Source organism: Centropristis striata, chromosome 17 (assembly GCF_030273125.1).
Source record: "Centropristis striata isolate RG_2023a ecotype Rhode Island chromosome 17, C.striata_1.0, whole genome shotgun sequence".
Lineage (NCBI taxonomy): Eukaryota > Metazoa > Chordata > Actinopteri > Perciformes > Serranidae > Centropristis > Centropristis striata.
The window spans coordinates 17,335,942-17,350,031 of NC_081533.1; the positions used below are offsets into that span (position 1 = coordinate 17,335,942).

General features: G+C 37.3%; 1 protein-coding gene across 1 annotated transcript in view; it reads left to right on the forward strand.

Moving 5' to 3' along the window:
- The window catches only part of nhsl2 (NHS-like 2), a 183,925-nt gene that overhangs the window by 1,857 nt on the left and 167,978 nt on the right, over positions 1-14,090 (forward strand). The window contains exons 2-7 of the mRNA XM_059354398.1: positions 5,574-5,605; positions 5,698-5,760; positions 5,853-5,915; positions 6,008-6,070; positions 6,132-6,194; positions 6,318-6,374. Coding sequence (XP_059210381.1) covers positions 5,574-5,605; positions 5,698-5,760; positions 5,853-5,915; positions 6,008-6,070; positions 6,132-6,194; positions 6,318-6,374 — 341 coding nt within the window. The remainder of the gene's footprint in view (positions 1-5,573; positions 5,606-5,697; positions 5,761-5,852; positions 5,916-6,007; positions 6,071-6,131; positions 6,195-6,317; positions 6,375-14,090) is intronic.

Consider the following 14,090-nt stretch of genomic DNA (forward strand, 5'->3'; position numbering starts at 1 on the left):
AGGATCGTAAACCACGCCTCCTCTACTGAGAAATGAATTGGTGGTATCCAGACTAGATCTCATTTGTGATATAGTCTGGCTATTTCTTCCCCATTCTGATGCTAAAATGTATTGAGTTGCTGCCATGTGATTGGCTGATTAGATACTTGCGTTAAGGAGCTCTTGCACAGGTGTACCTAATGAAGTGGCCGACAAGTGTATTTGGATAATAGCCAATAGAATGGTGTGTGTCAGATCAACCGTAACAGAGACATGAAGATGCTGCTGCTCTGTATGTGGTCCTGTATGTGGAAATGTTTGCTGATCAGAAAAGTGAAATGTGTTTAATTGAGACATTTGTAGCTCTGCAGATGTTTCTGTGGTCTGGAACAATAAAATGTTGAGCAGTAACTGGATCGTTAGTGGGATATGTGCAACCAACCGAAACGAAATGTGATAATTGGTTGTAATGGACAGAACAAAATCTGTATTTGGTTATATCTGCTTTCAAAAAATCTAGTAAAAGTCTAGTTTACAAGTAGTTTTAATGGATAAACTTTGATTATGGTCAGTCAGCGGTTAAACTCTGAAATGAAATGATGCAACAAAATCCTGCAGGACCTGTATACTTTGCTCATGGAGCCAAGATAAACCGATGTCTTTCATATGTGGACGCTTGACTCATTCCAAACAAATGAGCTTCAAGGCAGCTGAAGGTCTCTTTGTGGAGCCATTACTCAAACCACGAGCCTCCGCTGATCCCTGCAGCCCACAGCGCTCACACGTTTACACCACACACACACACAGATGCTGCTTGAATCATCTCTTATTATTTAGCCGTTTCCTCCATCTACCAAGTGTCTTATTTTACTGCCGGTTTGTTGTTTGAGCGTCCCCGGCAGCTCGGATGCAGGAAATTTAATAAAAGCTTCAGTATGAAAGTAGATATGGTCTGGCAGTGATGCATCGATTATGTCTTTTTATCTGATCCTCATCTTTCTTATCCAATCAGAGAAGCTTAAAGTCAAGGGTTTGACCACCAGGATGTCAGTTTGTGTTTTATTTGTCTGTTAAAATATGTGTTTTCTGTTTTACATGGTGTACAAGGTCAAACAATGGCTTTATATGTCAAAAATTGTGTCCTGAGCTTTTCTTTTAACCCATTTAGGCCTAAAACGCCTGTAAAACACGATTTTAAAATAACAGAAGTTCAACAGAAGTGTCAACCCTTCCTACCAAATAATAGATTTTTCAGCCTCTGTAGTAGATTAGCCTGGCTAACGCCAGACTAATCACAAATGAGATCTAGTCCAGATACCACCTATTAATTTCTTCATAGAGGAGGCGTGGTTTACGATCCTCCAGAGCGGTTTATTGAGCGCTACGAATGTCTATCATAAGCGTCTGTAGGTAGCTCTTAGCCAATCATATCAGTTATACCAGATGACGTATGTAGAGCGTCAGAAATTAATGTTTACATAGCCGGACTAGCCCATCTCTACTTTGAGACTAAATTGCTCAATTCTGCTTCTGCAACGTTTTTCTGCAGCATGTTCTGACTCTGGCTGCTCTGTAGTTTCAGCTTACAGTCTGCCGGGTGCAAAATTATTTGTTTTTACACCTTATTCCCCCCTCATGTCATTCAGCCACACACATCCACTGATTTTATGGTCAATAGACGAGCTGCTGGGGGTCTCTGGGGGCTCCGCTGTCCCCCGGCTCGTAGCCAGAACAGCAGTGAGCGGTAGCGGGGCTAGTTGGTAGATTAGGCTTTGGCCAAATCCTGTCAGAAGCAAGGCTAAAACATCCTTTTTGGTGGTGAAACAGGAGTGTAAAGTCAAACGTTGTTCTTCTTTTAAAATCAACTTTGGCTCTAAACTATCTAGAACATTGTCTACAGCTAGATCAAAAGAGAGCTTCGCGTCTGCTGCAGCCATGTTGGATCTGTAAGAAAACTACAAAACTACAAGCGTCCGACAATTGGCTAAGAGCTACCAACAGACGCTTATGATAGACACGTCGCGCCCAATAAACGGCTCTGGAGGATCGTAAACCACGCCCTCCTCTACGGAGAAATGAATAGGTGGTCTCCAGACTAGATCTCATTTGTGATTAGTCTGGCGTTAGCCAGGATAATTAAATGTAGTTAGTTAGCCAAAAACTGACTTTGGATACAAAACTTAGTGACAAAATGCTCCGTAACTTAACTTAACTTAAATATACAGAGATTCAGGATTGCAAAGTTTCCTTCATTGTATCCATTTTTGACCTCTTAAAAGTTTTTTCCGTTTGTCAGTTTTTACCAGACCAAAATGTGTGTGTTCATTCACCACTGTTTAGTACAAAACTCGGCCTATAAAAGCTTGATGTCTGCAGTTAACAACCTCGACAGTGCAGACTTCTTACATCACGACTGTTTCTGTAGCTTTTGTCGTCAAACGGGTATTATTTTTTTTGTTTTGGAGTTTTTTGTTAGTTGTATGAAGAGCAGTCTTCTTTTCATTTCTCTGGCTCTGGCCTTGATCTCCTGATCTTGCACATTGTAGCTTTAATGTTATGTAAAGAGTCGCTGCACTTATAAATTAATCTCTATTAAAACTAAATGTGAATGTTGTGACCATGACATTTTATGGGAACATAAAGTCCTGCTCTGCTGTGTGAGAGAAATACAACAAGCTGGTGTCTGTTGGTGCCAACCAGCCTCAGGCTAAAGGACAAGGCTCACATGGCAGGACCAGACAGGACACGCTTTATAACGTACCTTGAAATGTTTGTTGTCCTGGAGGAAATTTCCTGAAAGATTTTAAAGAAAGGAAGATGAAAAAAAAGAGTCATCAGCTCTCCATCTGTCTCTCTGATCTTTTGTGTGTCTCGACTGGAACAGCTCCGTCTCTCACGCTGACATTTAAATGTTCCCCGAAAGTTTTAAATGAGCTTATTTGTCCGTGTCTTCGAAACACTGTGTTGTTGCAGAGTCTGAATGAAGAGGGAAGCTATATCTTCTCACAGGATTCTGCGTCATTGAGCTTTTTGTCAGGCAAAGTTTGACCCCCAAATGATTAATATGGGGTCAAGTTTTCACTTTTTCCAGTTTGCTGCTGTGGAAGTTATGTTTATTAAAGGAATACAGAGAATTACTGGACATTTGGTGATGCATTGTGTTTTGCGTTTTGTGCTCTTTTCACATTTTACTCACTGTGGACTTGTATTTCACTGCAATATATATATATATATATATATATATATATATATATATATATATATATATATATACATGTAGTTCTATGCAATCTTTATTTGCTGTAATCATTATTTATAGACTCTTTTTCTTTGTCTTTTTGGAGCTTTTAGTGTCCTTTCTGACAGGAATAATCATTAATGCTCACCAGGTTAACAACTTATGTGAAGAACATCTAAAACAAGTCTAAGTTTAAATGAACTTGTTACCAAACCCCTCTGAACCCCAACAAGCTGTTTCAGGACACTTTTACATTTTACTCACTGTGCCCTTGTATTTAGGTGTATTTAACTGTTGCCTTGTATTTAACTGCAATATATATATATATATATATATATATATATATATATATATATATATATATATATATTGCACAAACAATAAATAGATAACACAATACAAAGAGATGTAGTAAACAACAGAACAGTAAAATACAATGAGATAAAATAAATTAAAAATAGGATAAAAATAAATAAAATAAAATGTAAAATGTACTGCCCGCACAAAATAAAATATGCATGTATACAAATAAAAACAAAAAATCATAAAATCATAAAGTCAACATTAGAAATATATATAATATAATAATTTAAAAAATAATATAATAATTCTACATTTTTTTATGAAATTGAATTTATGAAAAAAACAATGCTTTTCCAAGTGCCCACAAGTGTCATGAATATTGGAACTATTTGCATTTTTACAATCTCTACTTACAACCTGTCCTGTCCTCTCCTCTCAGCTCTGTGTAAACAGATTTTCATTGAATATTTGTCACGTGACCGTTCGTCTCATCAGAATCAATCATGTCTTCAAAGTGTCGCTGAGGAGCAAAATTTAATGTTTTTAACAGGATATAGTTATTACAAACAGTTTATGTTTGACAACATTTTAAATGGGGCATGTAGAATAAAGTGATTTTGACAGAAATATCACAATTTTAGGCTTTGTTTTGGTTACTTTTTCTAATGGCAACTTTCATAACCTATAATAGGTTAATCGATAATGCCTGTTTTATATTTTCATTCAAGACACGGTGCATTTTTGGCGATCTTTCAAAGAAAACATGCTTTTTTAGAGCGTTTAAATATTGACTGCATTATTCATGTCACAAATAAATCTATAAAGGAAGATTTCCTGATGTTGGGTTGTGGCTAGCTCTGCACCTCCTGCAAATAATTTGCTGTGTCATATCTGGTATGAAACTGGATGAAGGAAGTCTGACTGCCTCGGTCACACACACACACACACACACACACACACACACACACAGTCAGCCTGGGGGGTCTGGAGCTGCAGGCAGTGGAGTAGAAGGAAAGCAGCCTGACATTTAGCTGTTTGGCAGAGTATTGTGGTATCACAGTCACATTTTGCTCCTCTGATTGGACCAAACTCTGGAATACAAGCTGCTGAAAGTCTCTTGAAGATAAGTTATTTAACCAGTGTATGTAAGAGCATATCAGACTCCCTCAACTTTCCTCTTCCCTCTCATTAACGTCCCTCTTGTCATGTGACAGCAGTGGGAATGCTGCACCTCCTGGGACTCATTGACTTCACACTCAAAGACACACACACACACACACACATACACACTCCAACACAACCTCCAATTAGTGCTGATTTGGACGGGATTCATCCGCTAAGTTGGTTCTGACACAAACATGAAAGTTCATCCAGCCGTAAAAACATAAACCTCTCAACAGACGGAGAACAGAAAGAGGGATATGATGGGATTCACCACAAACAGCACTTACATGTAACGAGCTGTTTCACAGTGCATTAAAGGTTTGACGATTGATTTCATCGTGTTAATTTATTTTCAGATGTTATATTGATATCTGAGCTCCACAAATGAGTCATTTAATTAATATTTTACTGTTTTTGAAAACATCCCTTTGATGTCTCGAAACTTTGCAGTCGTTTATCTTGTTTTAATAAGTGTGTTTTAGGCCTGTAATGGTTCTTGTGCTCGGATCATTTTTACAGTGAAACATTGTGATGGACAATAGTATTATTGTTATTTATATACTTTGTTTTTTTAAAGTTTTTATATGTATGAACAATGGAAATTAATGACTTATGACAATATATATATTTACATTTATATATATATTTACTTTAAGCCCATCCTCACCTCCTCGTCCAGTCTTTTTTTTCGGCTGCTTTTTATTCCTATTAGTGATGCACATATCAGGGTTTCTTTTAAACTTCTGAACTCCACAAAATAGATGTTTTCTTTAGCAAAAAGTGACTCCTGTACCAGGGTATGAACCAAACAGTGACTCCTGTACCAGGGTATGAACCAAACAGTGACTCCTGTACCAGGGTATGAACAGAACTGTGACTCTTTTACCAGGGTATGACCCGAACTGTGACTCCTGTACCAGGGTATGAACCGAACAGTGACTCTTGTACCAGGGTATGAACAGAACCGTGACTCCTGTACCAGGGTATGACCCAAACTGTGACTCCTGTACCAGGGTTTGACCCGAACTGTGACTCTTATACCAGGGTATGACCCGAACTGTGACTCTTGTACCAGGGTATGACCCGAGCTGTGACTCTTGTACCAGGGTATGACCCGAACTGTGACTCTTGTACCAGGGTATGACCCGAACTGTGACTCTTGTACCAGGGTATGACCTCAACTGTGACTCTTGTACCAGGGTATGACCCGAACTGTGACTCTTGCACCAGGGTATGACCCGAACTATGACTCTTGTACCAGGGTATGACCTCAACTGTGACTCTTGTACCTGGGTATGACCCCAACTGTGACTCTTGTACCAGGGTATGACCTCAACTGTGACTCTTGTACCAGGGTATGACCCGAACTGTGACTCTTGCACCAGGGTATGACCCGAACTGTGACTCTTGTACCAGGGTATGACCTCAACTGTGACTCTTGTACCAGGGTATGACCTCAACTGTGACTCTTGTACCTGGGTATGACCCCAACTGTGACTCTTGTACCTGGGTATGACCCGAACTGTGACTCTTGTACCAGGGTATGACCTCAACTGTGACTCTTGTACCAGGGTATGACCCGAACTGTGACTCTTGTACCAGGGTATGACCCGAACTGTGACTCTTGTACCAGGGTATGACCCGAACCGTGACTCTAGTACCAGGGAATGAACCAAACTGCGACACCAGGGTATGAACTGAACTGTGACTATTGCTTTGTTGTGTCTCGTCTATATGATGGGTTTGTCACCCTTCACATAGAAAAAAATTGCTTTACGTAGAAAGGATGGCAGAATTTACTTTTACAGATCAGGGAATCAGAATTAAAAAAAATCTTTTACAGCCTCCTAAAAACCTACGGGAGGTAACAGTTTTATTCTCAAATTATATATGTAAAGTGAACATATAACTTGAAATGCCTTGGTCAAATACACCCTGATGACCCAGAGACAGCGTCTTTCCACATCCAAAGTCCCCACCTGTGTTTTCCTAGCCGGTGCGGAACTCAAACCGACAACCACACACTCCTGCACATGTCTGCAGCCTGCAGGCAGCTTCTGGCCCAGATAGCCACAGTCTCGTCTTCATACGGTTGTTCAGAAGGAGAAACTTTGTGTTAATTAAAGTGGTTCCCTCAGCTGGGGTTTCACTAGATTCAGCACATTTACTTCATTTCAGAGAGTCTTCCACCGTCCTCCCGTTCACCCCAGGCAGCTGCACATTAATATTTTCGTCTCATTTACTCAGAGGAACGTTTTAAAAGGTTCATTGTTTTGTTATTCCTTTCTCTTCATCCTCATTACAGACTGAAGAGAATTAGTTCTAGATTTTACAGGTCAGGGACAGGACTTTTTATTCTGCAGTTTTTCTTGAGATGAACCTTTCTTCTGACTCAATAATTATCGTCAGTGAATGTAAGTTTTTGTATGGATTTTATGGATAAATGGAAAATGAATAATGAATTGTTACGAGCAGTTTGCATTTAGAAGATGTAGTTCAGTTGTATGGTAAGTTAGTTAAGCCTGATAGTTGAGACATCGAGCAGTTTTGTTCTGTATCTTATTTTACCAAATCTTATTGTATTGTATCAGGTTTTTAATTCCTATCACATTGTTATTATTCATATCATATCATTAAGTTATTTAATCTTAACATTTTGCAGTGTATTGTATCAAAGTATTGTATAACATCGTTTAGCGGAACCTTATCATATTGTAACAAATTTAATTGTATAGTTTAACAGATCATCTTCTTATCTTATTGTATCAAATATTTAATTATATTATACGTTATTGTATTGTACATTATCAGATCATATTGTACTTAATTTTTTTTTTTTTTTTTAATAACTTTGTGTCTTTTTTAGTAATTTTGTGTATTTTTGGGGTCATTTTGTGTATTTTTAAAATAATTTTCTGTCTTTTTTGGTCATTTTGTGTCTTTTTTTGGTCATTTTGTGTCTTTTTTCAAGTAATTTTGTGTCTTTCATGTCTTTTTTTGGTGACTTTGAGATCCCTGCTGTAACGTCACATGTGACCTCTTATTTTAAGGACAAACTTTGTTAAGATCCAGTTTTTCTAGCTTCATAAGAAGTTATTTTTCTTCTTTTCTTTGCTGAAATAGAACTGATAATACTTCCTGGACGTATCCTCCCACAGTATTACATCATTATCTCATCCTTGTGCACCAGATCCTGTGGTTGTTTACACAGGCCTGTCTGGGAGAGGAAGTGTGTCTAAATTGAATAATTTGTGTGTTTGTGTCAGAGCAGATCTGGGTTCTTGTTTTGCTGCAGGAGCTGTTAGTGTGCGTCTGGATTACAGTTAAATCTGTTCTTCTGTCCCTCAGGCAGAGTTTCCTTCCTCAGCAGTGCTTCCTTCTCTTTTCAGCTGTCAGATTTGTCACTCTCCTTGTGCTCGTCCTCCCTTGTCACAGCGCTCTGTATTTTCCACTCTTTTTTTTCTCTTTCGCTGTGTCTAGTTTCACTCGTCGTTCCTCCCTCTCATTCTGCAGATTGTCGAGTGATGACAGAAACCGGTTTGTGATGGACAGGCGGAGGGAGGACAGAGGGCAAACGGAGAGTAGATAAAAGGCAAAAAGACAAAAACACTGAATTAGTGGAACAAAGAAGGAGAGAAGAAGGGAAGAGAGGTGTGGGAAAACAAAGTGGAAACTGGGAGACACACGGATACAAGTGGAAACAGGAGATGAAAGATGGATGTGTGGAGAAATGCAGAATGAGACACACTTCATCTGGAAAGATTTATTTTCAATGTCTTTGACATTTTGGGTCAAACAAATTGAATTTGCTGTCCCGCTAAGTGTTGGATGAGAAGATTGATAGAATTATTAGTATTGAGTTAGAAGCAGGTGGAACGTAGCTTAGCTTAGCTTAGCTTAGCATAAAGACTGAAAGCTGCATGACTGTTTCTAGTTATGACTCCCAATTAAACCAAGTTGTTGCTACTTTAGTTTCTTTATTCTTTGCTGCATGGATTTATTAACAAGTCAACATGATTAAGCAAATTTGCAAGTTAGTCTTTAGATGATTGTGCTTCTTAGTTTTATTCATTAAGTCATTTTTTTTTTATCCCTTTTATTATTTTCACATCTCGCACTCAGAGCACTCAAAGTGCTGTCTGAATCTTAGCCTGTTACGGCACATGTCCAAGATTTGAAAACAATACAACTTTGTCATAGAGCTCAACCAAACACATCACCGGAAAGGTCTTATAACTAAGGGACAAAAAGGGTTACAGACATGAGACCTACTGTTATAGAAAGGTGTTGACATGGACTATAATGTGTGCATAGTCACAAAGGGGTGGGGGTGGGGGTGGGGGGGCTTTTGGATATGCTGAAAAAATAAAAAATCCCCCATTGAACAAGACAATATTTAAAGTCTGATACCAGAAATGTGATTGACATCCCCTCAAACCCCTGGAAAGCCACTAATTAAGTATTTCAAACTTCCAATTTCAGGGGAAACCCTGTTTTATTAAAAGAACTACAACTCCCTAGACCTCTCTTCAGTACTTATGTCGACATCAGCACCATAGTTATAATTCTTCCATTTAAGGGTTGTGCTAGGGTTGTGAAAACATATTTCTACCCAATATATCGAATATCACACACTGTCTAATAAATAATTATACTGCATGTATATTATCTATCCTAAAAAAAAAGACAACACTGTTTGTTTAAACGCCAACTGGAATGGAATGGAGCCCGGGGCATTTACAGTGAAGCGTGATTCAATGAAATCCGTGTGTATTTCACGGAAAGTGATTCTGTGGCTATTTCATGGATTTTGAGTTAAGCGCTTCCGTGGCTATTTCACGGACCAGGTTGCTAAATTAACTCTGATTCATGAGGTTTAGATGTGCTGGTTTCCAACTTTTGGACAGAGCCAAGCCAGCTGTTTCCTTCTGCTTCTAGTCTTCATGCTAAGCTAAGCTAATAGCTTGTTGGCTCTCACTCCATACTTAACACTCCGACATGAAAGTTATATCAATTATTGTCACTTTTAGCATTTCCCAAAATATTTCCAACTTTTCCTTTATTGCATATCACGCTCTGATAAAATGCACAAATGTAAACATTTCTTGTACATTTTTAGAAAACAAGAAAAGTTTATTGATAGAAAAAGGAGAAGGAGAGATGGATGGAAAGAAAGTTGAGTGTTGAAATGAGGAGAGAGGGATGGTGGGAATAATGAGAGGAAGAGAAGAGAGCAAGACGGGAGGAAAGTTGTATGAGGAAGAAAAAAAAGATAAAAAAAGGCAGAATAGAGAAAGAGAGATTAACTGGTGAGTGGGCGGATGAAAATGAAAGAGTGTTACTGTAGTACGATGCCCTCTGTGAAGGAATGCATCATTCATCAAGCTCGCTATTAGCCTGTGTGTGTGTGTGTGTGTGTGTGTGTGTGTGTGTGTGTTTCAAGTGACTGTTGCAATGTAAGAAAGTGCCTGTGTATCATGTGCTTACTGTTAATGTGTTTACAAAACATATTACATCACATTCACTTCCTGTTAAAACAGATTTTAAAGTGTGTGTGTGTGTGTGTGTTCTTGTACTTCCTACATAGTGAGGACCACGACACGTATTTAACCAACAGAGTGAGGACGTTTTTGCAAAGTGAGGACATTTCGGCCGGTCCTCACTTCTTTAAAGGCTTTTTTGAGATTTCAGACTTTGTTTTAAGGGTTAAAGGTTACATGATAATGATAACTAACTGAAACTGTATTGTGTGGTTACAAAACTAAATAAAATTATAGTGAAAATGTCCTTCATTTTCATCTTTGTCAACTTTTTTCATACATTATGAAGATGGATAAGACAAAGGAAATAAAGGCAAAATTTACTGTGACCTCTTTTAATCTCCCACCCAACAAATATCCCATTACAAAAAACTAAAACAAATAAATACTAAACTAAAACTAGCAAACTCACTCTAAAACTCATTAAAACTTACTGAATTTGAAAACAAAAAATCACAACAAAATTAAAACTAAAACTAATTAAAAATCCAAAACTATTATAACCTTGCAAGGGAATTCACTGTTACAATGAGGGTCCTCACAAAGATAGACGTACAAGAATGTGTGTGTGTGTGTCCTGTTTGTGGTTGTAAAATTAATTCTTGTGGTGAACAAGACAGGTTTTGGGAATGCTGCCCATCTGGAAGTTACCTTGTGTGTGTGTGTGTGTGTGTGTGTGTGTGTGTGTGTGTGTGTGTGTGTGTGTGTGTGTGTGTGTGACCAGTCTGAATTGACAATGACACACTTGTCTGTTGTTTATGTGCGCTGCCTGACGTTGCAGTTTTTCTCTCCAGCAACTTTGGCACAAACTCTGCTTACAGTCAAGGTCATTCAGGGTTTAATATCCAGAACTTTACACTGTTTTATTCCCATTTATATTTAAATTGTGTTCATATTTTGTTATATTGCTGTAATATGTTATAATACTATTATTCTCCTTACAATAATAAATAAAAAATGCAATGTTTAAGGTCAGTGTACATAATGGAATAGTTGCATTAGCTAAACACATGCTGCTTTCAAAATAAGAGCATAGTGTGTTAACAGAATCCACCACAGAGTTTACAAGAAGACTGTCAAAATAAGATGCCTTAAATAAAACATACAAGAACCTTTATTCTCCTTTACAATAATTAATTAAAATATGCAATGTTTAAGGTCAGTGTACATAATGGAATAGTGGCATTAGCTAAACACATGCTGCTTTCAAAATAAGAGCATAGTGTGTTAACAGAATCCACCACAGAGTTTACAAGAAGACTGTCAAAATAAGATGCCTTAAATAAAAGATACAAGAACCTTTATTCTCCTTAAAATAATAAATAAAATATGCAATGTTTAAGGTCAGTGTACATAATGGAATAGTGGCATTAGCCAAACACATGCTGCTTTCAAAATAAGAGCACAGTGTGTTAACAGAATCCACCACAGAGTTTACATAAGGACTGTCAAAATAAGATGCCTTAAATAAAACATACAAGAATCTTTATTCTCCTTAAAATAATAAATAATATATGCAATGTTTAAGGTCAGTGTACATAATGGAATAGTGGCATTAGAATCTGCGAGAGGCCACTTTATTTGGGCTTTTTATGATATAATTCCTACTTCATTCATTCAGTCCATAATTTCTTTCTACAGCACCCTTTCTTTCTCGCTCCCTTCTCCATCATTTCCTTCTCTGCCTCCATCATACCTCTCTCTCTCTCTCTCTCTCTCTCTCTCTCTCTCTCTCTCTTCTCTCTCTCTCCTGTCTAGACGGACTCAGCAGTAAATATTCTGTAATCAGCCTCACATGCTTCTCAGCTCACACAGGCCTGCTGCTGTCACCACACACACTGACGGTACTGTGTGTGTGTGTGTGTGTGTGTGTGTGCCTCCTTCCAGCTCCAGTTTTTGATCTACGTGCCAGTATCTATTTCACATGCAAATGATTAAAAGTGCATCTCTCTCTTTCTCTCGTCTGCCATCCCTCGCTCCGTCCAGCTGCAGCGTGAGAATCAGAGAGAGAGGCTCGTCTTTATGTCCGCGTCACCAAAACTCAAGATTTTCAACACGGAGTCGGGTCAAATAAATGTAGAAATAACTCCGTCCATGAAGTGTGGCATGCTTTGTTCTCAGAGGTCACAGAGAGGAGCGGAGCAGGATTTTATTTTGACACTTGAGACCAGAGTTTGTAACGTTTCTTTGAGCTTCAATTTGAAGCTGGTTTCAAAAGAAACAAAAAGAAACAAAATGACTAAAAAAAGACACAAAATGAAAAAAAAAAAGACACAAAATGATTAAAAAAAGACACAAAAAGACCCAGAATGACAAAAAAAAGACACAAAATGACTAAAAAAAGACACAAAAAGACACAAAATGACCCAAAAAGACACAAAAAGAAATACACAAAATGAAAATAGGGTCCCACTAGAATGTTATATTTGTAACCTTTGTTCACATTTGAAACATTTAAAATTCTTTATTGAGCATGATCGTGTTTTGAAAGTTAAAAAAAGATTCAAAATCACATTTGTGTTGGACTAAATGACTAAAAAAGACAGAAAATGACCAAAAAAAAGACAGAAAATGACTAAAAAAGACACAAAATGACCAAAAAATGACATAAAATAACCAAAAAAAGACACAAGATGACTAAAAAAAGACACAAAATGACTAAAAAAGACACAAAATGACCAAAAAAAGACACAAAATGACTAAAAAAAGACACAAAATGACAAAAAAAGACACAAAATGACCAGAAAAGACACAAAATGACTAATTAAAAGACACACAATGACTGAAAAAGACACAAAATGACATGAAGCTGGTTTCAGTCTCCAGACATTTTTTTTTTATGTGCTGGACTAAATTCTGTTGCCAAGCGCTACCAGCCAGATTGCAGGTTTCTGATTGGCAGAGCCCCGTGAATTATGTCTTACAATGCTTTTTATCAGGAAGTGGTGGGAAGCTCTGGAGCCTCAGGGGGGATTTTACTCTACAACTCTCTCTAGAAAGTTGGCACTGCCCCCGAAAAAATGAAACCAAAGCAATTCATGCTCTGTTTTGTTTCCTTTTCTGCTTCGCTCACTCCTCCCCCATTCATTCCTGCATTCTTCTTCTTTTTTATTATATGTCCCCATTATAATCCTCACTATCCCTCTGTTTTTAATTCTTTCTCTGTTCTTATATTTACTTTTTTGCTGCCTCCTTATTTATTAAATCCTTTTTCCACCTTTTTTTATTTATTTATTTTTACAGTATTTTCATCCTCCTTCTTGTCTTCTTCTCTTCTTGTTTTTTATTTTCTCTCCTGGTTCTCTCTGTTAACTCTATGGAGTCTTGGGCTATTTTGTCCATTTTTTTTGTCATTTTGTGTCTTCTGTGTTTTTTTTGGTAATTCTGTCTTCTCATTTTGTGTATTTTTTTAGTCATTTTGTGTCTTATTTTAGTCATTTTGTGTCTTTTTTTGGTCATTTTGTGTCTTTTTTGGTCTTTTTGTGTGTTTTTTAGTCATTTTGTGTCTTTTTTTGGGTCTTTTTTTGTTATTTTGTGTCTCTTGTTGTGTATTTTTTGGTCTTTTTGTGTCTTTTTTAGTCATTTTGTGTCTTTTTGTGTCTTTTTTAGTCATTTTGTGTATTTTTGTGTCTTTTTTTAGTCATTTGGTCATTTTGTGTCTTTGTTTTTTTTAGTAATTCTGTCTTCTCATTTTGTGAATTCTTTAGTCAATTTGTGTCTTTCTTTGGTAATTTTGTGTCTTTTTTTGGTAATTTTGTGTCTTTTTTTAGTCATTTTGTGTCTTTTTTTGGGTAATTTTGTGTCCTTTTTTAGTCATTTTGTGTCTTTTTTTGGTCATTTTGTGAATTTTTTGGGTCATTTTGTGT